The sequence below is a fragment of the Stegodyphus dumicola genome, chromosome 4, assembly GCF_044657685.1.
Source record: "Stegodyphus dumicola isolate Sdum_Otavi_A_Nest chromosome 4, ASM4465768v1".
Lineage (NCBI taxonomy): Eukaryota > Metazoa > Arthropoda > Arachnida > Araneae > Eresidae > Stegodyphus > Stegodyphus dumicola.
The window spans coordinates 175884367-175909764 of NC_140771.1; the positions used below are offsets into that span (position 1 = coordinate 175884367).

A 25398-nucleotide genomic window follows, 5' to 3' on the forward strand; every position below is an offset into this window, starting at 1 on the left:
TTAAAGTTAATATCTTAGAGGCTTCGACAAATTCGCGGTTATAAAATGGAGTGGATTTCTCTTGCTCGCGTCAGTCTGTAGTCAAGTTTACTCACAGCACATAATTGCCACCATGAAGTTTGCTTTGGTTTGCATTGTCGTTTTGGCTACCATAATGGTAAGTAAAAATTTCAAGTATTCACATTCGAAATATAGTTAACCACAATATAAAAATTCCTACCTTTTTGAGTGAAGGAAAAACTTGCGCATGTAACTAGTAATTGCTGTTTAAATACTTCAGCATTTTTAGCCATCAGTTTTTTCAGTTAAAAATATATCATCCTTTAAGTGAAATCTCTAAATCAGTAATGGGCAACCCTGGGATCACGAACGTTTATAAATTTACTTTTCGCTGCGATTTGTCCTACATACCGTTTTCACTCAGAATCCTTGATATATTTTCCCCACGTGTAATTAATTCATACTATTAATATATATTAATTTCTGAATATAAAATATAAATGAATTTAAAAAAAGAAATGAGAAGAAATCTGAAAGGATTCAGATTTTAACGTCATGCCGTAGGTTTCTTAATGGATTTTTTTTAATGATCTTGTTAAGCCCGCAGTTTCTCTGCTCTTGGATCCACTCCTGCTGACACAACTTTTTCTGGTCTTTTTAACTTTATCATTAAATATCCCTTTCTTTGCACTTACGCCGCAAAAATTTCAACAGTAAAATCGCTCAATTTTTTAAAACAGTATACATTTTTTTTTAAATAATACATGAAGATAATATTTGATGGCAACATCCTTTCACTTTTGTTGTCATATTCTTTTTTACATTCGCGTTACGTGGGGGAGAAAACAATGAAAATTTTCATGCAACCACAACATTCGTCGCGGTTTGAACCTTACTCTAACGCCCAGTGTTTAACTGCGTGACCAAAGGTGAGTTCCCAAAACTAAGCAGATATCAAGTGAGAAAGCACCTATAAAAATTACTCGCTATCTCTCTGAACTACTAATTTTAGTGACTTGCTCGGCTGTCAATGAAGAATATTACTTCATTTTCATTCGAATGCATTTCTTATATAATATTAAGTAATTTTAATGTTAAATATAAAAGAATTAACATATTTTTAAACTGTTATATTGTTATATTTTATTAAAGCAGGAATTACGTACAAATTCAAGTATATATTGTAATTACTGATGATAAAATTGTCTTAGTCTAATCTTTACATTTCCTGCATTACATTACACTACTAGAACATTTATTATAAACGCCACCAAATGAATTATTAGTTCCCATACGCTCTGGTATTTATTTCACCTTTGTCCACCATTGTCTTTATTTTCAAGAAAGTGTATCAAATTTCTATTTCTGAAAAGTATTGTCATTCTGCCAAGCAAAAGATCTTTATCTTTCAAATTAAAACTTCATATTACGCAACAAACTGAGAGATTTTATATCAATACACATTTTTCTTAATAAGGTACATCTTCATTTTTAATAATATTTTAACTGACGCAATTTGTTATTTTTACAAACACTTTTAATTGTTTTAAACTGTTTCTAACACTATACTAGTTACCTCGGATATAGACAACCATTTGCATGCCACCTAACAACGACGTTTTCAGTAATTATCTGTCACTAAAATGTCAACAAAAGATTTTTGATGAAGGTGGACAGCGCCATACCTACCTACCTTCTAAAAATAATTAATCACAGAATTTTCAAACCGTTGTTGCATATCGAAAAATGAATGAAGAAATAATTTTAATAAATCTTTACTTGTTAATCCAAAACAAGAACATTAATCAGAAAATTAATTTAAATAAATCACTTTCTGATTTTTGATGATAACTCATTTGTTTTATTTACCACTTGAAAAAATTAATGTATAATTCTTTAAATATTTTTTTTCAGCTGCAAACACATACATTTTTTAACTGGAAGAAAAGCAAGCCAAAATCAAATTAAAATTAAGCACAAAAGGACTAATGGAACACAGAAGCGAATATCTTAAGTATTAATTTTAACTGAAACAGTAGCTAAGCTGTTAAAAGACCATCTCGAAACAGTTAATTCCAGGTGGATTTTTTATTACTTTGCAATAGCACATTTTCAGAAAGATTATTCATAATATTTCATCTCCCAAGAGTAGTGTTATATAATCCAAAATTTAAAATTTTCTAGGTTGCCTCTGCGGCTTTAACCTGTTTTGGTGACGAGGAAAAGTGCGGTCCTGAAGAGTGCTGTGCACAGATCTTAAGAACGAACATTTATAAATGCAAACCACGTCTGGGTGAAGGTACGAAAATGAAATTTCTTTTATTTTTATAAATCTTAGTGACAATGTGTAACAATTTACTTTGATAAAACCGTGTTTCTTAAAAATCTAAATAGTTTAAAAAGTAGTTTAATCATGCATTGTTTAAGTTAACAAAGATATTCTTTTCTAAACATCTGTGATAAGTAGATAGAAACTCTTCCAATTGTAATTGGCTCGTTCTAAATAGATTTATCATTTTGATATTAAAGAAAAAATTTAATTTTTTAACATTATTGTTACTGAAGATAATGACCTAAGTCCTGTTGATCTCGCAATCTATTTCCGAACTAATGTTCCAAACAATAGTAATGATTTATTTGGGATATTTTGTTTCTAATACTGAAAACTAAAAAATTATTTTCATTTTACCTTTTGTAGTATCATTTGTGGCCCAAAACGGAAGAATATGAATTTATGAATTTTCAATCGCATCAATTTTAACTTATTCTGCTTTATTCTAGATATTCATCATCGAATACCAATTAGTTGAAATCCATTATAACGAACTTCAAGTGTCTGAAAGTTTGATTCGCTATATCCGATCTAGGTACTTTTCCGTTACACACCTGCTACGTATTTTGATGGGTTTTCTAATTGTGAACAAATTTTAAGGCATGTGTGTATGACACTATAAATTGTTTACAATTAAATATACGCACACACATTCGATGGCATCGCATGTGTTTGACCTCTCTTTCACTTCCATCAAAATGCGTGGCAAGTGCATAACGAATCAGTAGATCGGATTATAAGGATCTTAAGTTTTACTAACGTTTCTTTTATTTTTCTTTTATTTTAAAACTTTACTGTCCTCTCTTATTTCCACCTCCGGTCAGAATAAACGTCTTAACCTGTTTATGCAAATTGTGCTTCCTAACGCTTAACTGTTTAAGTTGTGGCTTTATGCCAAGAAGAGAGTTAAGAGAGAAAGAGAGTGAGCCTTCTCGCCACTTTACTTCACGCGCTTTTCAATTCAGTTGCTGTCCGCCTTTCAGGCCAGAGGTTTAGTCCACTTGATATCTAAGACGTATTGTAGTTTTCCGCAGTTTGCGTACTACCATACGTAAATATCTAAAAGGCCAATCTTAGTGTTATTCGTCTATGTAAAGTATCCGGGTTTAGCTCTTATTTAAATTTAGTTAGCTAGTAGTTCTTATTTTCTTACGTTCAGACCACAAGTGTCTGGTCTTTGTATCTCGAAGTGCGGGAGCACCTGTAACTCGTGGAGAATAAAGGGTAATTAAACCCTTCTCATCTACAATTTACAGAACATAGTTTCCAGAAGACTCACTGTTCTTTTCAGGACACTTAACAGATTAGAAGAAGCAGTAGTCTTGATTTGATGACTAAAAAAAATGGATAATCTCATAAAATACATTAAACTTTGATTAACGGATCATACAGGAAGAATGACAACATTGTCTCATCTCCCAAAAGATGTTAATAGCGCTCAGCTGGCGATGCAACTTTTGCCACCACACCAGGCGGCAGAACCCGAGGGCGGCAAAAATTTAAGAATTTGGGGAATCACCAGCCGTCAAAATTTAGAGATAAGAAAATTTTGAGAATATACGAGATGCACAGGGCAAAAGACTTTTAGAATTAAGGAGGCAAAATCAGCAGGGATGCAAATTGTTTAGAATTCAGGGAAGCACTGGGCAGCAGAATTCAAGACCAGCAGAGATTTCCAAGGATTGCCAAAAACACAGACTGCGAAATGATTATCGTCGGGACTGATTGTACTTTAAATTAAAAAGAAAAAAATATTAAAATTCAGTTACAATTGTTGTTATGTAAAAGTTACTAAATTTTTTTTCCACTGTTTCTTCAGTTTCAAAAAACGTTTATAAATTTATACGAAAAATTACTTAGAATAAAAGTCTAAATCCTTCCCTAGAGTTACATAATTGTAACTAAAATACGCATTTACAATTATGATTTAACATGTCTTAAGTAAAAGGTTTGCACTTAGTTAAAGAATTCGAATAGAATCAAAAGACCTATTCAAACTCTTTGTCTCAATGGATCAATTGCTCTTTGGCTTAGTGTTACAACAGTATCTCCCAAGGTATGCTTATTATGTGTTTTTATATTCCTAGAACTGAATGCTCACAAAGCCCTTTTTTTTAAGAGCACTGAGAAAGATGAGGATGAAAATAAAGAACAGTAATTTAAAAGTGTTTTTTCGTTATTCTAGCAAGAGAAAAGCATAAAATTAAGGGTTAGTAATTTTTCAGTTGAAAGTTTCAGAAATTCTGGGAAAAAGTTTGAAAAACATAAAGCATTTTCAATCCAAGATATCCTCGAAATTCGCTATGACATTAAGTGAAGAGGAAATTGGACGGGACGAGATCAAATAAGAAAAATTATTTTTGTAATTTTTAAACCTGTAATATCATTCTCAGGATCTAATTATTTATGAATAATTTTGAATTCGTATAAGAGTCAACATCTAAACTTCAGTAATAAAAAATTTGTTAAAAATTCTCAGTTTAAATATACAGAAAGTGAAAATATTTTTATATCTTGCCATAGAAAAATTCCGGCTAGCTCAGATAGTGCGAAAGCGCTTTGTATTCAAAATGAAGTTAACTATAGCCTGGTATTTATTTTATCAATCAACAAAAACTGACCTTCTTGCAAAAATTCAGATTCTAGTCTATCACTAACTGCTGATCAGATTAGTCTATCACTAACTATCTGAACAAGGTTTACAACTATGAAATGTAATTTTTGCTACTTGTGATTTCCCTGTCTAGTGACCCCAGTCAGTAATGCCACATCTGAAAGGATAAAAATCTATTATATACATATATCTTCTTAATATTATTGAAAAAGATTGCTCAAAAGCAAAAAAATATTCTAAGAGTTTTTACATACTTTACTCATCTCTACATGTACATAAATTTTAGAAATTAGTCCATTTTCAAACGGATTCATCATTCTAAATCAACCTGTATTGAAAATCGTTTCACATAATCAACATTAGATAGCAAATCTCTATTCAAGGTAAGCAGATTTAAAAGTTGTAAAAAATGAATTCTCGGACTAAAATTCATGCTTGAAAATACATAATTATTAATTGTAATATTTCCTACGTAGTTAAGTTAGCATAATCAGTATCATGTTTCGGAGTACAGTTCGGTTATAGTATTTTGTTTCGGAGAACAGTATTTTGTTTCGGAGTAATAAAACTCATATAACTAAGCAGCTCAACGTCTAAAAAATAAATAGTTACTACTAATCTTTTAAATTAAGTGCTTCTTCGGTTTGTAATTTTTTTCTTGCTAAGAAAGTCGCAAAAACTGCTGCGCACATTATTTTCCAATCGGCAACTCATAGAAGAAATTAGGATTATTTCTGAGGCGGCAGAAAATTTTCATATAAAAAGAGAGTAAATAAATTTTTGTTTGACTATCAGAAGCCTCAGCTTTCATTCTTGCTGAAGGGGGATGGCATCGATAAATTACAACTGGAGATATTCATGAGCTAATTGTTTAAAGAAACCTGTTTAAATTTGTTTTCCTATATTTTCCTTTGCATTGTCTGACATTAACTCAAAATTGCGATCAAGTCATGTATTGAAAGAATTTTAGGTATGCATAATAATACTTGAGTGCATGCATAAACTAAAATGTATTTATTTCTTGTGAATTTTATAGACGAGATTTGCGAAATGAAACCAATTACACACATCCTGAAGAAGCATGCATACGTCAATAGATGTCCATGTTCAGAAGGATTAAAATGCTCTTCCAGTAAAGGAGGAGTAATTGGAGTAAGTTTAATACTATTCTTTAAATATCTTATATATAAAGAATTATTTTTTTTTACTCTTAGTTACCTTTTGTAGATTTCAGAAGTTTATGAAAGGCTTTAATACTTGCATACTGTGTCTTGTATTTTAATGCTTTATTATAAAAAGAATGTACTATTGTCAGTAAGCAAGAGGCTATAAACATACAACCTTAGTTTACATAAATTTGAACGCATTGTGTCCATTTACTATTGCTGCGTAAACGATATGGAAATAAAGAAAAATGCGTAATTCTTGAAGTGCATTACAATTCCTACGAAATTTAGTAAAGCTTAGAAGTCATAGAAACGCTGTTCGCTGATTTGGGTTCCAGGCAGAACAGATGCGCAAGAGATAAAATGCGATAAACGCGTTGCTGCATCTTTAATATAAAGTCTTTTCTTTATTAAATGAGTGGATAAGTCTCCACGTTGCAAAAATTTACAATGAAGTGTTGTCACAGCAAAATTTACTTTTCTATTATTTAGCTTTGCCCTTTTAGTGTGATTCTTTTAAATGCAAAATTATTTTACATTCATTTCTTATATTCTACAACTTTTAACTTTTGAGGAATAAGTAGGCTGATAGGCCTATCGTAACTGCTTACTTTGTTTCAGATATTAAACTAAAATCTGTTTACTAAGCTTAAATTTCAATTACTATTTTATATCACATTTTTTATATTTATAATTATAAAAAGTGTAATTTCTTAAAGGTTTCGTAATAACCTCTTATAGCTGCTAAACTGTCATCTGAAATTCTCAAACTGTATTTTTATTCAGCATCTTATTGCATTGCCTGATAATGGCAAAGAAGCACAATAACTCCTTATCAGTATTTGAGATATCGTACTATAAATACAAATATAACAATGAACACTACACTTATTTTAATTTGAATGATCAAGCAGCAATCAGTGATTAGTTTTCTTGGCATAAATAAAATACCTATTTTCCATGGAGTTTCTTATTACACATTTATAGCGTTTTTTAAATATTAATGCCGAGATTCGGTCTAGACTGAAAGCCAAACATCTGTTTTACGAAAGAGACATTATTGGTATCAAAACCAGTAACACTTTCTCATAACTTCTGCTGAAATATAACAACTTGAGAAACTTTAACGACTTAACAGAATTTTTCTCTGAGCTTGAATGCAGTGACTCAAATTATTTGAGCATAGGAAATATTCAGATATTCAGTGATAACCTATCACCTATTGTCCCAGAATCAAATATTGTTTCGTTGCTTCCCGTAACTATCATGATAAATCTATTATGATGAATAAAATTGAATAACATTAGTAAATAAATGGGATGTTTTAAATACGCTGTCTAAACATGATTATTAAAGTAAAAAAAAAGAATTTAGGTTTTGTAGTAAAAAATGAGATAAATACCCAAACTCTGTATCACTTTTTTTTGTAAGGGGCCTGGAAGAAGGATTTTGGAAATGACAAAGATGATGTTAAAGGCTAAAGCGCCACGTAGTTAACATGAGTGTAAAAAATCATGAGACCTCTTTAGATATGAGGAAACTTACAACATTTTGTTGGAATCATCATCGAAAATTACTGAAAAAAAATGGCTGAACTCTGGAATATAAGTAAATCTGGAGTTCATAATGTAATTTCGAAATACCGTAGAATAAATTTGATTGAGGGCAAACCACGAACTGAGCTCCAAGTCGTTTCACTGGATGCGAAGAAAGTTGGGTCATTAAAAATAGTATTTGTACTCCTAAAACTCAGTGTTGTCAAACTGACATTATAAGCCTAACAAATGCTTAAAAGTAAGCTAGTGTAAAAACTGTAGCAAATATTTTAAGGAAATTTAATTTTCATGCCCGAATATCTAGAATATAATCATTTCTCACCAAAGCAAATCGAAGGACAGGATTACAATTTGTTGAAAACCTATATGAAAAAGACTCAAAATTTTTAGAATTTGGTTATATAATGAAAGTACATCCAATGCTTTTGGGAGTGAGGGGAAGCTAATCGTAAGGCAAAGACCAATACTGAATTTCAAATTAAAAGTTTTATTCCGTTAAGAAAACGTGCTGGAGATAGCCAAATGGTCTGGCATTGTACGATTGTTCGCGGCATTGGAAATCTACATTTTATTGATGACTAAATGAATTAATTTAAATATTCAAATATTTTTAAACAAAACTTGAAACAAGGCACTCAAAACTGGACACATTCCCGTATTACGAACTTCATCAGAACGATAATCCCAAGCATAAAGTATTTATTTGCAAACTGTTGGACATTATGTAACTGTTCACGTGTAATCAAGACGGTAATTGTGCAACCACGTGTCTGTTCAGATTCCAGACCTCATTACTATGGAATTTATATCATTTGTAAAACTGTACCGCAAGTACAAGAGTTCGACTTTCCATTCTAAATGTTAAATTGTTTTAAAAATTAATGAATTCTTCACTTGCTTTAAAATCCTTAATGAAGGTTCAGTTTGTATTTATTTGTACTGTTTGAAATATATACTTTGACCATGAGTATTTTATTTCTGCTTTTGCATGATAAATATGGTTGCGGAACTGAAACAAACTAAATTAGAGGAGCTTGATGAGAAAATGAAAGTTTGTATAGCTGCTCAAGCTTCTATGACAGGACTTGACCAAAGTGCAACTCCGTCATTATTCACCTATCAGATTGTGGAAGTGTGCACTTAGAACCAATGCTCTGAGTTTCTGTATTAAAAAAAAACTTGCTTTTATATAGTGCAAAATATTTCATGATCTTAATTTTATTACAGAAATTCCTCGGAAAATGCCACCCATCCAGTGATGAAACTGAACAACCAGAAGGAGAAGAATAGCATGTATACTGAATAAAAACTGTGCTTTCAGTTATTTCTTTGGTTTCATTTTTATTGTATTAATTTTTTTTGTTTGTTTGTTTATTTTTCCTTATAACGAAATAGTTAATTAAATTTGAATAATAAATTTGGGTACTTATGTAAATCCCTTAGCAGAAACTATCAAAAGTTTTCAATAAACACATTTGAAATCATCTACCAGTAAGAAAATTTACTGCTTACTGTGAATTTTTCTCTAAAGAATTACGAAGTTACAAATGAAATACTTCTCCCAGACAAACCAATGCAATACTATCATAACTATGATTTATAGTTATTATAGGAGATTTGGACAGTTATCATTTAAACTGCATGCTACCTAAACTTTATTGACTTACAAACAGCAATGGCAATGTTTTTCAGCAATTGAAGAAATTAATGTTTAAAACTTACCTAAAAGTGAAAATAATACTGAGCTAAAATTGAGAATTTATTTCTTGAAGAGCTGGAGGGTTGTTATTCATAACTATTGTTATGATTCATGTGAAAATCTTCTAGAACCATGCAGAAATAAAAAAAAAAAAAGGTTATTTAAGAAGATAAAGGAAATTTAATTATTTGCTGTATTTTATTTTTAGTTTAAAATATTTACGTTATAAACATGTACGACTGGAGATGAGAATGAATTATTATTTACTAAAGAAATGATTTTTCTGTTCCTCGTTTTACATATGCCTCTAAGAAAGTGAGCCCAGAATAACAAACTTCATATAAAAAAACTACTCTCGATTCCTTTTATTTTAAAACAAATGAGTTCAGAATTTAATAATTTACATCAGAAAAATGGTATTGGCAGATATGTCATCAATCATGAGCAATAAATTTATTTCAGCACATGATAGTCTCAACTGTACAACGATATTCGGAGCTTCTTTATTATGAACATAGTTATAACGCATTAAACACTACTGTCATATATAAGTGTATATTCCTGTTCGATAACATTCTGTCCAAACAGTTAAAATTTGCTAGGATTGTTTTAAAACTGAACTCCTTTATTTTAAGATGATGAACATTAGTTACTACTTCTTCATGAAAGTCAGAAATTTTTTTTTAACTCAATTTTCTTGTTATTTACTTAAAATTGATTTAACTAAATGCAATCATAGTGACATCAGTTTGTAATAAAACCAAACATGTGAATAATAAAATCTCAAACATGCCGAATATTGTCTTTGCAAATATCTACACACTTGTTTTAGGTCGATGTAATTAAATACAGGGAATAGAAATGTTCTGTACCGTACCTAACGTGTAGCCTCAGATTTTACCAAAAAACTCTCAGATTCTGACTTCATACACCAACATTGTGATCATAAAATCATTTTGAAGGATATTTCAATTAAATACAATGATCAGAAAATATTTGAATTATGTTTGCTTGTGTACTTATTCTTTTTAAACTTTCTTGCACCTTTGCTTTTTGCATTCACCTATTCTCATTCGCAATTTGTTATCTCACCTCTGTTGCTAACAGTTTTCATTTACCACAAAGGCCCTAAAATATAAGATTAATGATGCTACAAATGCTTGAAAACTACTAGAATGCTATTAGTGCTAATTGAAACGGTACATTGTGCTATACAGTACAAGAACTGCATTTCATCAATTCTCAGTTGTTTTAAGTGTATTAAGTAAAAATATCAGAATCTTTTACATTTATAAAAACGAGAGAAAATATACTTAGTGCACAATGTAATATTTTATATTACTTTATTTAGGAATGGAATATGCATCGCGTTCCAACACACAAAATGCTTTATTAATTAAAATTAGTAATCCCTCATTTGCATAATTTATCAATTAACTTATACTGCAATTATGTGTGTTTCATGAATACACTATTATGTATAGTGTTTGTTGTTATTCATGTTTAACATATCTGCCGTAAGTCTTTTGACACCATACCCGAAGATATAAGGTACTCTGTATAAAAATTTATTTTTTGTTTCAGTGGCACTAGTCCCTTTTTTGTTTCTGTATGAGAGAGAGAGATGTTTCCCCATATATTTTTAGCTCATTACAGTTTTAAAAGGCATGGCTCTACCGCATATGTACAAATATTAGTATTAAATGGTGTAAGAAAATATGCATAAATATCTCAATAATAATGCAATAATAAATAAAACACAATGATGCACAAATATCAATAATAATCATCCAGTTCAATAATAATATACATCAGTGTTCTATTTTTTATACAAAAGCAGTTCTGTAAAAAAATTTAAAGCAGCATATAGATCCTGTAGATACATTACTGTATAAATTTAAATAACAAATAATACTTTAATGATAAAACTGAGTCAGTTTTATAATTCTACTTCAATTCTGCATTACTTAAAGAATAATTTTAGATACATTTTTCATCATGCAGCCTAAAAGTGCTAATATTTTTTGTAGGATGCTGTATCTTTTATTGATGTTTCTGCAATTTGGTTAGAAAAAATTGAATAGTCTGAAATTTGGAATATTATTCTGGGATGCTCTTGGTTATCAGAAAAATCAGTTTCGACTTTTACACAGTAAATTTCATATTTATTTGAAAGTATATATAGTTTCTCCTTTAACATAAAATAATACTTTACGGGTTTTGAAAAAGTGTTGCGTGCGTACGGTTTCGTAATGGATTGAATGTCAAGTCGATAAAAATTTAATAAAATTTATTCTTATCCCAATAAATAAAACAAAATGTTGAAATTTCCTCAGAGATATTCTCCCAACATTGCAATATCTCACAGTAGCTATGTTATCCCACTTCTCTGCCCCCTTCCCAAGAACTGCACGTCCTGGGCAGTTCAATCCCTGCACATGAACCAAAACTTACAACTAAGGGGTCAGTGCAATAATAAACATTACATTACAGTAACAAATAACATAAACAATAATTGCAATTTGTAACTTAAAACAAATCAAATACACATTTAGAAACAAAAAGAACCATGGTCTTATACTATTTGCAATTATATACACTACTCACTGTGGCCATAGTGAGGAGCTAACCTGTCGTAATGAACGACTTTAAGTTTAGAGTTCAATGACTTACGGATCCGAACCACAACGTCGTTCGTCCTGTTTAGAACTGTGTACGGACCATCTCAAGGTCACTGTAGTTTCGGACAGAGTCCTTTCCGTCGAGTCGGCTTCCACAACCACACCGTGTATTCTTTGTTCAATCGATCTCCAGTAGCTCTTGTGTCGTATCGGGTCTTCACCTTCTCCGTCGCCAAGTTGACTCGCTCTTGCATCACTTCAAAACGAGCCTGGACATCTTGGATGTATTCCTCAGGCGATGAAGGTGGATCCGGAGGGCGACCAAACACAAGATCACAAGGCAAACGAAGGTCACAACCGAAGAACGTCTGAGATAGAGAATTGCCAGTAGTCTTGCGTTTCTCTTCGACCCTAGTATGATTTTGACAGCTTTCTGAGCGGGGTCGTTCAGACAAGGCGTCGGCGTTTCCAGCTGAGGATTCCTTCTGATGATGGATAGTTATGTCCTCTGATTTTGAAAGCAGTCTGTTGTTTTTGAAGTCTAAGAAAAAATTGTATTACCTCAAAAGTCCAATCCAAGGATGTAAGGATCTGTAATCTCTGCCACGTATGCCCTGTGATGGTAGGCGGCAATTCCAAACGTGATGTTCACGTTTAACTTCTCATCTGTGTCGATTTTATCGCCAGACACAGTCTGGAGCGCAACACAGGATATCGTCCAAATGAGTTCATCTTTAAATTGTTGAGCTAAGTCTTTCCGAATGATGGTAACATTAGCTCCTGTGTCAATGATAATATTTGCAAGGAACTCCATCGATATGCCCATTGATGGGTAGTCCATTATTGTTGCCACTCACTGCAGAAATCTTGAGCACTTTTAAACGGCGTTTTTCATTATCTGGCAACCTCAGTTCCTTAATGTGGTTGTAGAGGCATTAGGTATTTTTGAAACAGGAGAGATGAAAATTAGCAACCGCCTTCGCCGGAAATCGAACCGCGGACCTCTGGAATACCGGCCCAGTGTGAAAACCATTACACCACGAAGGCTCGCCAAAAAGGTGGGAGAATTACCTTATATGGTCATTAATTTGTTTCCTCCGTCGCTGCTAGGAAATAGTCTTAATTTCCGTGACCGTGTTCTGCAGTTCCTTCGCACGTGACCTTTAGCTTCGCAGTTCCAGCGTTTTGGTTCCTTGTCACTCCTTTACCTTCTCATAGTATTTAATTGTCTGTTTATATCGTCTGTCTTATTTTCCTTGCTCTGGGATGTTCTGTAGTTCCTTCGTATGTGGCCTTCAACACCGCAGTTGCAGCACTTTGGGATTGTTTTCTTTTCACTCCTATTCCATTTTAAGGCACTCACTGGTCTTGTCAAATCATCCGTTTTAGTTTCCGTGCCCTGGGATGTACTGCAACGCCGTTGTATGAGGCCTTCTAACTCCTACTCCGTATCAAAGCGTCGACTTGTCTGGATAAATCACCTAAACGAGCCATCAATTGATCCACTGGCTCTTGGACATGCGCGGGTCTGATTGGATGTCGATCTCTACGAGTTACTTGCTGGACTGCCTCGAATTTCATGGCGTACACTAGCGCGCTTTTTAAATCCTTGACATCCGCCATTCGTAAAGCTTTCTGTATTTCAGGATCCTGGATGACGTTGATGAAATATCGCAGGGACAGGATTTCCCTTGTTTCTGTCGAGCACTCCGAAATGTCAAGGTGGGACAGCCTTTCAACATCCGTGGCGGGCTTCTGGAGTGTTTCGGTGGACTTCTGTTGATGGGATTTTAAATGAAGCCTGCTCTAATCTTTCAAACATTTCTCCCCAAAGCGCAGCTTCAATGCGCCGGACTATGCTTCGAAATCTAGCCTTTGGTTCTCGGAAAGAGTCTGAAGGATATCCGCTGCGTCTGATCTTAGAAAAGGGGCGAGATGACAGGTCTTAGCTTGGGAATCCCATTCATTAGCTTCCACCACTGTAGAAAATTGTATCTTATACATTTTCCAGGAAGTCTTCCCATCATATGTGAATAGCTTCAGAGAGGGATGGATAAAAATTTAAAACTATCACTACTGCTCCCTGCCGTCGCTATAAATTTCTTCAAGGTATCATCTTCTTTGGCGACCGCAGTAACCCTGTGATCATTTTGTTGTTCCACGGTCGAAACTCTATCTTCTATTTGTTCTTTTACATAAGTAACTCTTTCTTCTATTTGATCTTTTACAAAAGAAACTCTTTCTTCAATGTATCCATCTTTATTTTTAACAGCTTCAGTTCTGCTTTCCATAGCCTCGAATTTGTTTTCTATTACGCAGGTAATGTTTCTTTTCATCTCCTCTTGACCTGCTTCAATCTCACTTCAGTTCAGCATTCAGTTCTCCTTTAACAGATTCTTCCATCTTTTCTTGAACGGTTTTCATTTCTCCTTAACAGATTCTTGGCCAGCTTGAACGACTTTCATCTCTTCCTTAACGGAATTCTCGACCAGCTTTCATTTTAGCTTGGCCAACACTCATCTCCTCTTTAACAGAGTTGATGACACCTTCCACGTTTTCTTGGAATGCAGCAAATGCAGTTATCATCTGCCTTAATTGTTCTTCAATCGCTCTTGTTATTGGCTTTCAAACCCCACCCCTGACACCAAAAAGTGTTGCGTGTGTACGTTTTCGTAAGGTTGAATGCAGAAGTCCGATAAAAAGTTAACAAAATCTATTCTTATCACAATAACATACAATGAAATGCTGGAATTTTTTCCTCAAAGATATTCGTACAATATCGCAGTATCACGCAATACTATCAGTAGCTATATTTTAAACTACTAAAACATTAAATGGAACACAATTCAAAGCTTAGAGAAAGCGAATCCGATCTAACCACGAATTCGCTACAGTGAACAACAATAAAAAAAAATAAACGACTGAACTCAGATGTTTCTGTCCGGCTTTTTAATTAGTCATGAGAAGCTTTTGGTAATTTTCGTTTTCTTGAGGTGTCTGGAAAGCAAAAGAGTACAATTACGAGATATCTACTTATTGAAGGCGTGAGCACCTGTATTTTTACTTTCTCGACGTAGTTTTCTCTTAAAACTCCTCACGCGCTGCATTGCACGGAGAAATAAAACACTTTTAATGAGATACATTCCGATGACATCAGAGATTACGTGACTTATGCGTAGCTAATGTGAACAAACAATGGAGATGACCTCAAAGATCAAATAACTTATGTATAGCTAATGTAAACAGCAAGGTCATTCTTTCTCTTCTTCTTTTGCGGAAAGTATCTCATTACAATTCTACTAAAAATAGCTAAAAAATGCAAAATCCGTAACAATATCTACATTTAGATGCAATGCTGTGAGGTTTCAGCCTAAGAACATGCACGTTAAGAGAGAAAAGTTCACTAAAACAGGAGTGAAGTATAGGATGAAACACTGTTTCGAGCAATTAGGAGAAAAGTTGAGCTTCACCCACTCGAAACTTCTGTACAGATGTCATGTGTGGGGTCTATGTGAGAGTGTTATTGAGGATCACCCCAAGATAAAGGACTTGCTTAGTCCAGGGTAAGAGTAGCTCCATAAAAGTTGAGTTTCTTTTTCATATTCTTTTTTCTTGTGAATAAGATACTTTGGACTTGTCGATATTCACAAGAATTTTTCACTTGGTGAACCAAGTCTCTAATGCTTCCATGTGTAGTTGGAACCGTTGGATGACTGGACGTAGAAATGCACTTTGTGATAGGATCCCTGTGTCATCAGCGTACATTCTAAGTGTCATGTTGGGTGTGTTAGGGATGTCGTTCGTATAAAAGTTAAATAATGTATATCCAAGTTAGGATCTTTGTGGTACACCGGCTTGGATGGCAAGAAGGGTGGAATATGTGCAAGAGATACGAACGGCAAATTTTCTACCTGTTAGGTATGATTTTATAATGTTTACTGTATAATCTGGGAAACCCAGACAGTGTAACTTGGTGTTTTCCAACGTGGGGCACACGCCCCATAAAAGGGCAATTCGATTGTTAAGGGAGAATTCGGAAATGAAATCTCCCAGTGTTTAAGGGCACAAGGAATGTTCAGGTTTACAAATGGTCTTCAAGAAGTCGAAATTTCCTTTTTATTCTCAAGACAAAGAATAATGTAAGTGATGCATACATAAAAAAGTTTTCAAATTGCAGTGCATTTTAAATATTTTACAAAGAATTTTCGCTCTAGACATAAACATTTAAATGCCTTTAAAGGGCATTTAAACAGCTGACATATTACATTTTCCTGATGTTTTTCGCGCATCTCTGCCAACGAATTCCTTTTATTCTTCACTGTAGGAACGGCAACAGTATATTATGTTTCCTTTGAATGGCAACAGCAGCTACTTTCAACTTAGTTTAGCGGTGTGAGTAAGTTTCTAATTGATCTTATATTTATTTCTTTTCCAATTAGTGAAATGAGTGGTGCAAGCAAGAAAAATGTCTTCACCAATTCGGTGGAATATTTGAAGTTTGGTTTCATACCTTCTATGCACAATAAACGGGCCCCCTTTATTTCGTTTTATGCCAACAATGCCTGACCTCCCTGGTCAGGCATAAAATGAGGTCGTCTTGAGGCACATTTGAAGGCGAAACATAATGCTTATAATAATTTAGATTTGAATTATTTTCAAACGTTGAAGAAAAATTTTTAAAATGAGTAACATTAAAGTCTCTTATTACTGCACGTAATGCAACTATTAATCGTACTGAGGCTAGTTATCAAATTTCCTTACTCATCGCTAGATCTCGGAAAACTCATAGTATAGGGGAGAATTTAATCAAACCATCAATATCAGTATTTCTTAAAATGGTTCTAGAAAAAAATGACAAAGAGGTAAAAGCTATCCCACTAAGTAGCAACACTGTTAGCAGAAGAACAGATGAAATGAGCGAGAGTATTGAATTACAATATTAGCAATTGTTGAAAACAATTGTTTACAGTAATTGTTGAAAAGCTATAAGCAAGAAACCGTTCGGTGCAAATGGCTGAATCAACTGTGAGAGACAGTGAGGCCGAACAAATGTTCTGTAAACCATTAGAAAGCACCGCTACTTCCAAAGATATTTATAGTAAGCTAAAAAACTACTAGAATGTCAAAAATATACCAATGAAAAATATAAAATCTTGTGCTGAAGATGGTCCTCCTAATATAATGAGGATAATAAATGGCTGATTAAAATTATTGAAAGATGAGAATCCAGAAATGCTTCTTGTGCATTCTGTTATTCATAAGGAAAACCCGGTAGCTAAAAACATTTCGCCTGTTCTAAATGAAGTACTAAATTCAGTTATAAAGCGTATCAATGCCATTAAATCTAGGGACAAATGTGAATGTCTCCTCAAGTTATTTTGTGAAGTACAAAATGAATACTATGTGAGACTTGACACAGAAATAAGATGGTTTTAGAAAAGGCACTGCTTGAAAAGATTTATAGAACTATTTGATACTTTTAGTTATTTTTTAAGCGACAAACTTGAAATGAAAGATCTGTTAACGGTTGATGGTAAGGCATTTGTGAGTTATTTAGCGGATATCTTAATTATAAATTATAAATTAAATATATTAAATAAAAAACTTCAAGGAGCAAATAAAACTCTTGTCGATGCAAAAGCGAAGATATTTGGTTTCATTACCTTTATTGGTGTCAGGCATATATTTACAAAAAAAAAATTTGAAATGTTTCAATGGCTCCAAATACAAGTTATTGTCGATCATCTGAAAATTTTATTGGGTGATTTAAAAGGAAAATTTTCTGATTTGAAACAAATTCATTTTCCAACTTGGATGATGCAGTCAATATTAGTGGATTTGACTGATATTTCAAATATGCAATATCAAGAACTCGCAGACATGCAAAATAGTGAATCAATTAAAACTTGATTTAAGGGCACATGTGGACACATCGACTGGCGAAATGCAATTATTTCGGGACAAAGGTTATTAATTACGGTATAACTTTTCTCAAAATAAATGTATACTCTAAATTCTTTTTTCATTTAAAATAGACTGCTTGAACACATAAAATGTAAATTTAAAGCTTAATATTTTCAAAAACCAGTTGTTTAATATCTCTTACTTTTGACGAATCTTTTGTGACAGTGTGCTAGTTTGGTACACTTTTCATAAAAAATACTCCATCAAACTCCTTCAAATTTTGCATTATGATTGAAAACTTATCATTTAAGAACAATAAGAAGTATTTTATATTTTACTTAAAAAGAAAACATAGTAAAAATAAATTAGTAAAATGATTTGAAAATCATAGAAAAAAATTGTATTAAATTTTTCATATGTCCAAAACTAATGATCATAAGTTTTATATCCTGCGTATTTTCAAAGAAATAGTTAAGATAAAACAACTGTGGAAAATTTAAACCTTCTAGGCTGAATAGTTTTCAAGAAAAGTGTACCGAAAGTTAAAAAAACAACAACCATGTTTTGAGAAAAACTGAAAACACAATTTAAACACTAATAATTTATTTGAAAAATCGTTTAACATTTTCCTGCACCATAATCATCTTGAACTGGCATTTCTTCATCTAGTTGTTTTTGTTCTATTAACTTACGTTTCTTTCTGGCCATTTTAAAAAGCTTTTGATAAGCGAGATGAGCCTCACAAATTCTATCACAAGCTTTTGTTAAGCGTGATGGGCCTCACGAATTCTACTCCACTCTATTTTCGCAAAAACTTTACCGTATAAAACTCTGGTTGTATTCCCAATAATTCCATTATTTATTGCGGCTTTGTACACCATCATTAAAACATATTACCGCATCTAATAAACTTAATTTTAATGTGATGACACTCACAAGAACAGTTTTTGGTACTCTTGACCGGATGCAGTTATTAAAACCTTCATTCGGGTTTTGAGTTGTTTTTGTTCACTTGTCTGACGTACAGCACCGCAAGAAGCACCTGTCGTTGACCAGGTTACAGTGCGATTTAGCTCAGTTCGCCCCCAATTTTGATGGCGAGCACCCTAGTTGAGGACGGGTCCGAAGGTGTCCCACCCTTCTTTCCCTATCACCCACCTCTCGAGAGGACTTTCGCTTCACCGCATATTTCGGGTGCTTCCATGCCGCATGGACATTATACATTTACAAACATGTGTCTTCTCCGAGGTTCGAACACAGGCCCTTCGGTACGGCAATCAGCGTCGCTAACCACTACAGTGGTGGCCAAAATTGTGGACACTTTTGGAAATTTTTATGTTTTTGAACTTTGCATGCTTATAGAAAATGTTACGTTTCGCAAAATGCAACTTGTATATATCATTTTAAAGAGAATTTATTACTGAATTCAATACAAAACACAAAATTCAATTATTTGCAATACAAAAAAAGATATATGTACTTTAATACAAATAAAAACACAATTTTGAAGTGGTTTGTAATGTCTAGCTTTCCTGGCCAATCACTGTTCTTGTTCTAAGAACCAATCAAATGTTAGTAACTGCCAGTAGAAGCTGATATCATGTTCACATTTGAAATTATTCATTATTTTGCTTTGTTCTGTAGAAGGAGAACCTGTTTCTTATACGCTGCAATTACAAGTAGGAATTTTTGTAAAAATTTTTAATATTTAGTCAAGAAGCAAAGACATCAAATAAAAGATTAGATTGGCCACCTAGAAAGAGATGTAATATTATTGTGTTACGAGAAATTGGTCTTTCCTATGCTGAAATTGCAAGACAGGTGGGTGGTTCAATGAAGGAAAAGGCCGAAAAAGGTGCACCATATCTATTGATAACAGAAGAATAAAAAGACTATGTCTCCAAGATAGAAAAATGTCACCAGCGGCCATCAGAAGTGATCTGAATGATGCTGGTGTTTCTGTCAGTTCAAGAACAATCAGGAGAAGTTTAACAGATGTTGAACTGAGAGGTAGAATTCCACGAAAAAAGCCTTATCTTAATTTTCAGCAACGAGAAAAAAAGACTAGAGTGGGCAAAGGAACACATTAATTGGACACATGATCAGTGGAGTGATGAAACTAAGATATCGTTATTCGGTAGTGATGGGCGAAAATATGTAAGACGTAGAATAGGAGAAGAGCTACATCCTGACTGCATTCAAGCAACTGTGAAGAACCCAGTTAGTGTTATGATTTTGTCATGCATGTCAGCAGATGGTATTGGTCGCCTTCATGTCATCGATGGGACACTGAATGCCAGAAAATACATTGACACTATTCTAGAACCAAAACTTCTACCTTCCATCAGAGATCTCTTTCCCAAGAATGCTTCGTTTATTTTTTAGCAGGATTCTGCTCCTTGCCACACTGCCAAAATATCGAAAGAGTGGTTTCGTACAAAGAGCATTAAATTGTTGTCATAGCCAGGAAACAGTCCTGACCTCAATTCTATAGAAAATTTGTGGCACCGTTTGAAAACTCTTGTCCGAATGAGGGGCCCATCAAATAAAAGGGAACTAATTGAGGCTATAATTGTTTCCTGGCATCATGTAATAGCGAAAGAAGAGCTTAAAACTCTTGTCAGCTCAATGAAACGTCGATGTGAAGTTGTAATCAAAAATAAAGGGTACCCTACTAAGTACTGATAACTCACTGCAATCATCACTATCTAATGTATATCGATAACTATTATCGTTTAACATTTTTTATATTGCAAATAATTGAACTTTGTGTTTTGTATTGAATTCAGTAATAAATTCTCTTTAAAATGATATATACAAGTTTGCATTTTGCGTAACGTTTTCTATAAGCATACAAAGTTCAAAAACATAAAAATTTCAAAAGTGTCCACAATTTTGGCCACCACTGTATACCGGTTGAGCGGTGGGTTTTGACTTCTTCCATAAATGCAATTTGTCAGTAGTTTTTGTCACATACACTTCTAAAGACTTCTTCTCAGCTAATAAAACAGATTCTAACAAAGAATATTTATGAAGAACAAAGAATATGAACGTACTTTTTACCAGCTGATATGGCTTTATTGTTTCCACACGACATCTGTCCCTTCTGAACTGGTGAGCTTGCTAGTGCTTGTTTACAATTTAATGAAAGATTTCGGTCTTAAAATTTCTAGACATGGATAAATTATATGTTTCTGGAATCGTTTCAGGCTACTTTTTTTTTTTAGTCCAAAATTGAATATTTGAAAATTGTTATGTCATATGTCCTCTTAATACAAAAGAAACGATGGCATGGCTTTGTGAGGAAACCGAAATCAAATATCCAAATGCAACAAAATGCGCAAGAGAACTATTGTTACCGTTTCCCTCTTCATATTTAGCTGAGTACGGCTTTAATTTCATAAATGATTTGCAGCTGAAAAGAAGAAAAAAAGAAAAGAAAAGAAAAGAAAAAAAGAAAGAAATAGGCTGGATATTTAATAAAACAAGAAGATTTCAGACTGAAGTTAAGTACATTTGAACCTGACATAAAATCTCTTTGCAGCAAGCATCATGCGCAAGGATCTCACTAAATAACAAATAATTAATAATACTTAAAATATTATAGAAAAACTTTCAATAAAATTATTTTGTACTTGAATTTCAGTTCACCGTTATGTGTTTTGAAATTTACTTACAGTGTTTGCTCACAAAATTTCCTAGTGATTTCTTTCTGAAACCTATCATTCAAGTTTCTTTCGTGAACATTTCAATTTTGAAATATTAAAAATTATTATATGCTAGGGGAGCATAAAACTTTCAGAGAGATTTGTTGGGGCACAGCACAAAAAAGCTTGGGAAACACTGGAGTAACCAAGGAGGTTAGAATAGATTCTGTCAGGTCTATACAGGTCTATTCTAACCTCCTTGGGAGTAACTTGGGAAGGAGTTCATCCAACTACGCATGATCAAAAGCCTTAGCGATGTCAATGAAATTTTTTCCGGTGACTTTTCTTTTAGTCACACCTTCAGAGATAGTCTCCACCACCGCCTTTCCCGTCTTGGTTTCTCTTTCCACTCCCTTGTACGTTCACGTTCTTTGCTTCAAAACCGTGTCCTGGAGAACTGCCGAGAATTAGGAGAACTTTAAAACTCAGGTTTTTGCTGTTTTAAGAAATTTTTGACTCCTTAGAATGAATTTTCAAATCAATCTTTAAAGCGGATTATTGCAACGCGGCCAATCAAGGCCAACTAGATATCTAGTTGGCCTTGGGCCAATGCTCTGCATCGTACTGAGTATAATTGAAATTCTCTCCTTGGGCAGATTAAGTGGAGACCAAATTCGCGTTCCGCGAATCCCAAGTCCCAAGTCCGCAAGTTCGGTAAGGGTTTACTACACTAATTAATCTGTAATAAGTACGTATTTTTTTAAACTCTCTTATATACGACGGAATTGTTATAGAAGTGCGAAAATTTTCTTGAAAGCTGGATGCCAAAAATAGGATAGTATCCAGAAAGCAGCCTTCTCAATAAAAAAAAGAGAGAAAAATGGTCCACGAATGTAATGAATTTTTTTATTTTTAGATAATGGCAAAGAACCTTGCCATTAAGAGAATGGCTGCTCAGTAGAGACGGTGGAATTTAACTATCCTTCCACTTTAAGCTCAGAATTAGTGCAATGGAAAAGTTAATTTTTGTTATTTTAATGATATAACGGTCAAAAAATGTTCTAAAAAATTTTGAATTTAATGAGCATTATATACCACTCTTTTTTTAATTATTAATTTTCTTTTCCAGCAGACCAAAAGACTCAAGGTTCTTTAATATACTAAGGTTAGGCCAGGAACGGAAAAAGCGTGCCATTGGTTGCTGGTAGTGACGTCACCCGGGAGACAAGACGCATCGGCCGACGCGTCTGCTACATGATTTTGGTAATGGAAAAAATGTAAACTAAAGCAAAATGATCATTTTATATGTGGTAGATACACCAGAAATACCGGGTATATACTTTCCGATTAAGTATTTTGTTAAAGAAAATGTTTATTTTATGCACAGAATTCGTACGAATGCTGAAAATAATTGTAAACATTAAATTCTTTTCGTAAAGGAAAGCATTAGAAAATGAAAAACGATATTTAAGTTAATTAAGGGAAATAAATATTGTAAAACAAGGTATTTTTCAATATTTTTTCGTAGTATTGTTTGCACTAAATAAATCTTGTTGAACAGAACACATGATGGCATAACTGCTAAGACCATGGTAAAAACATAATCAAAAAGTATTATTCTATTTATTTTCATTGCTCATGCACTTTTTTTAATACAAATGAACTTTGACATTCCATGAGAAATATATGATCGTGATTTCAGTTTAAATTACATATCTCAAGCAAAAATATATATAAAAAGATTTGACTTAACAAATTCATATTTAAATACTACAAAATTCTACAAATTTCTTAATATCCGTCATTATACTTTTAAATAGTATACTTATCTCATTCTTTTTAAAGTGAAAAGTCACTTCATACTGATTCACTTCAGATTTTAGCAGAAGTGCGTATATTTTCAGTATAATCTAAAAGTACTCTTATAATCCCTTACACTCAACAAGATTTCTATATAACATTTATCCTGACGTGATTATTTGCTATAGTAAATAATCTTCGATATTGGCATCCTATTCTTCCTTCCATACATTAAAAATGGAACAATTAAAATACATTTTCTTACACATATACGCACAATTATAATAATAATAAACTTGCCCTACATCTTAGTTTCGGCCCACCAGCGGCCGAGCGGTAAAGTCGCTGAACACTGGTAGTTCGGTTCGAATCCCGCGAACGGACTGGCTGCATGGGCGTTTTCGTGGTTTTCCTCATGTGTAACGTGTATACGAGCCAGTTTCCCTGAGAAAGTCCTCCACGAAGGCATCACACCTATTGCGCAATTAGCTTTAGTGTGCTTTGCCATAATTAAATACACCACCACATCTTAATTTCAATTCAGCCTGTACACAAATTAAATATTTTTAATTACTAATGTATTTTTATCAGGTTGTTTCTTAAAATACTTTTGTTATACTCGAAGTATGTGTTCAATATTGAATTATTTTTCTTTCTCTTATAATTAAAAACAAGTTATATGAAATCAAAATTAAAACATATGCAGCAGTTAAATAACACTGAACAGAATATCTTACTTACACTTTCGCTATTTTTTCGCTAGCATTATACACAGATTTGTTTTCCTTCAGATTCAAGCATGTGTAAGTTATATCAATTAAATTACATCACACATACCTGTATGCATCAGTTAAATAACACTGAAGGAAATATGTCACTCACTCATTCGATGTTTGCATCATAGTGTGGTCGAGAAATTGTTCTTTCCTCACGGTGAGGCATGTATCAGTTTACTTAGTTCGCAAAGCTTAACCCAGACGCTGCTTCAATACATAGAATTACGTTTGGGATGTAAAGAAAGTAACCAAAACATGTGAATGAAGTTGGATACTCGAATTTATTAACTAATCATTCAGGTACTCAGTATTGATAAACATGACACTGAGTTTAAATATCTCACTACGATGTCTCATACACAAAATGAAGATTATGATAAAAAATTATTTAAAATGAGAAATTTTTCAATTTAAAGGTAAAATAGCAGTAAAATGAAAAATAAATGTAAAATTACATCACAGTTATGCATGAAAACTACATAAATTCATTAAAAAAATAGTTATTTTATCTGGTTGTAAAGAGTGTTTTCCGCCAAGAAACGTATTAACGTGTATAATTCTGACACAACGCTATAGCACAATTTGACACTTCCGCCTAGGTATAATAGCAAATTAACAACACAAATCATATCAAACTGTTGATGCAACGAAAGTAAACAAACGCCAAGAACTAACGCTGTCACCCACATGACGTCATGCGATGCGCATTGCAGGGAGAAAGTTATGCCACATGCGCATGACGTCATGTGGGTGACAGCGTTAGTTCTTGGCGTTTGTTTACTTTCGTTGCATCAACAGTTTGATATGATTTGTGTTGTTAATTTGCTATTATACCTAGGCGGAAGTGTCAAATTGTGCTATAGCGTTGTGTCAGAATTATACACGTTAATACGTTTCTTGGCGGAAAACACTCTTTACAACCAGATAAAATAACTATTTTTTTAATGAATTTATGTAGTTTTCATGCATAACTGTGATGTAATTTTACATTTATTTTTCATTTTACTGCTATTTTACCTTTAAATTGAAAAATTTCTCATTTTAAATAATTTTTTATCATAATCTTCATTTTGTGTATGAGACATCGTAGTGAGATATTTAAACTCAGTGTCATGTTTATCAATACTGAGTACCTGAATGATTAGTTAATAAATTCGAGTATCCAACTTCATTCACATGTTTTGGTTACTTTCTTTACATCCCAAACGTAATTCTATGTATTGAAGCAGCGTCTGGGTTAAGCTTTGCGAACTAAGTAAACTGATACATGCCTCACCGTGAGG

General features: G+C 33.1%; 1 protein-coding gene across 1 annotated transcript; it reads left to right on the plus strand.

Moving 5' to 3' along the window:
- On the plus strand, positions 1 to 8992 carry LOC118197528 (uncharacterized). Its single transcript, XM_035369046.2, has 4 exons — positions 1 to 157; positions 2185 to 2299; positions 5983 to 6098; positions 8896 to 8992. Exons 1-4 carry the CDS (start codon positions 113 to 115, stop codon positions 8956 to 8958), a joined length of 339 nt encoding a protein of 112 aa, XP_035224937.1. The 5' UTR covers positions 1 to 112; the 3' UTR covers positions 8959 to 8992.
- The last annotated feature ends 16406 nt before the right edge of the window (positions 8993 to 25398 follow it).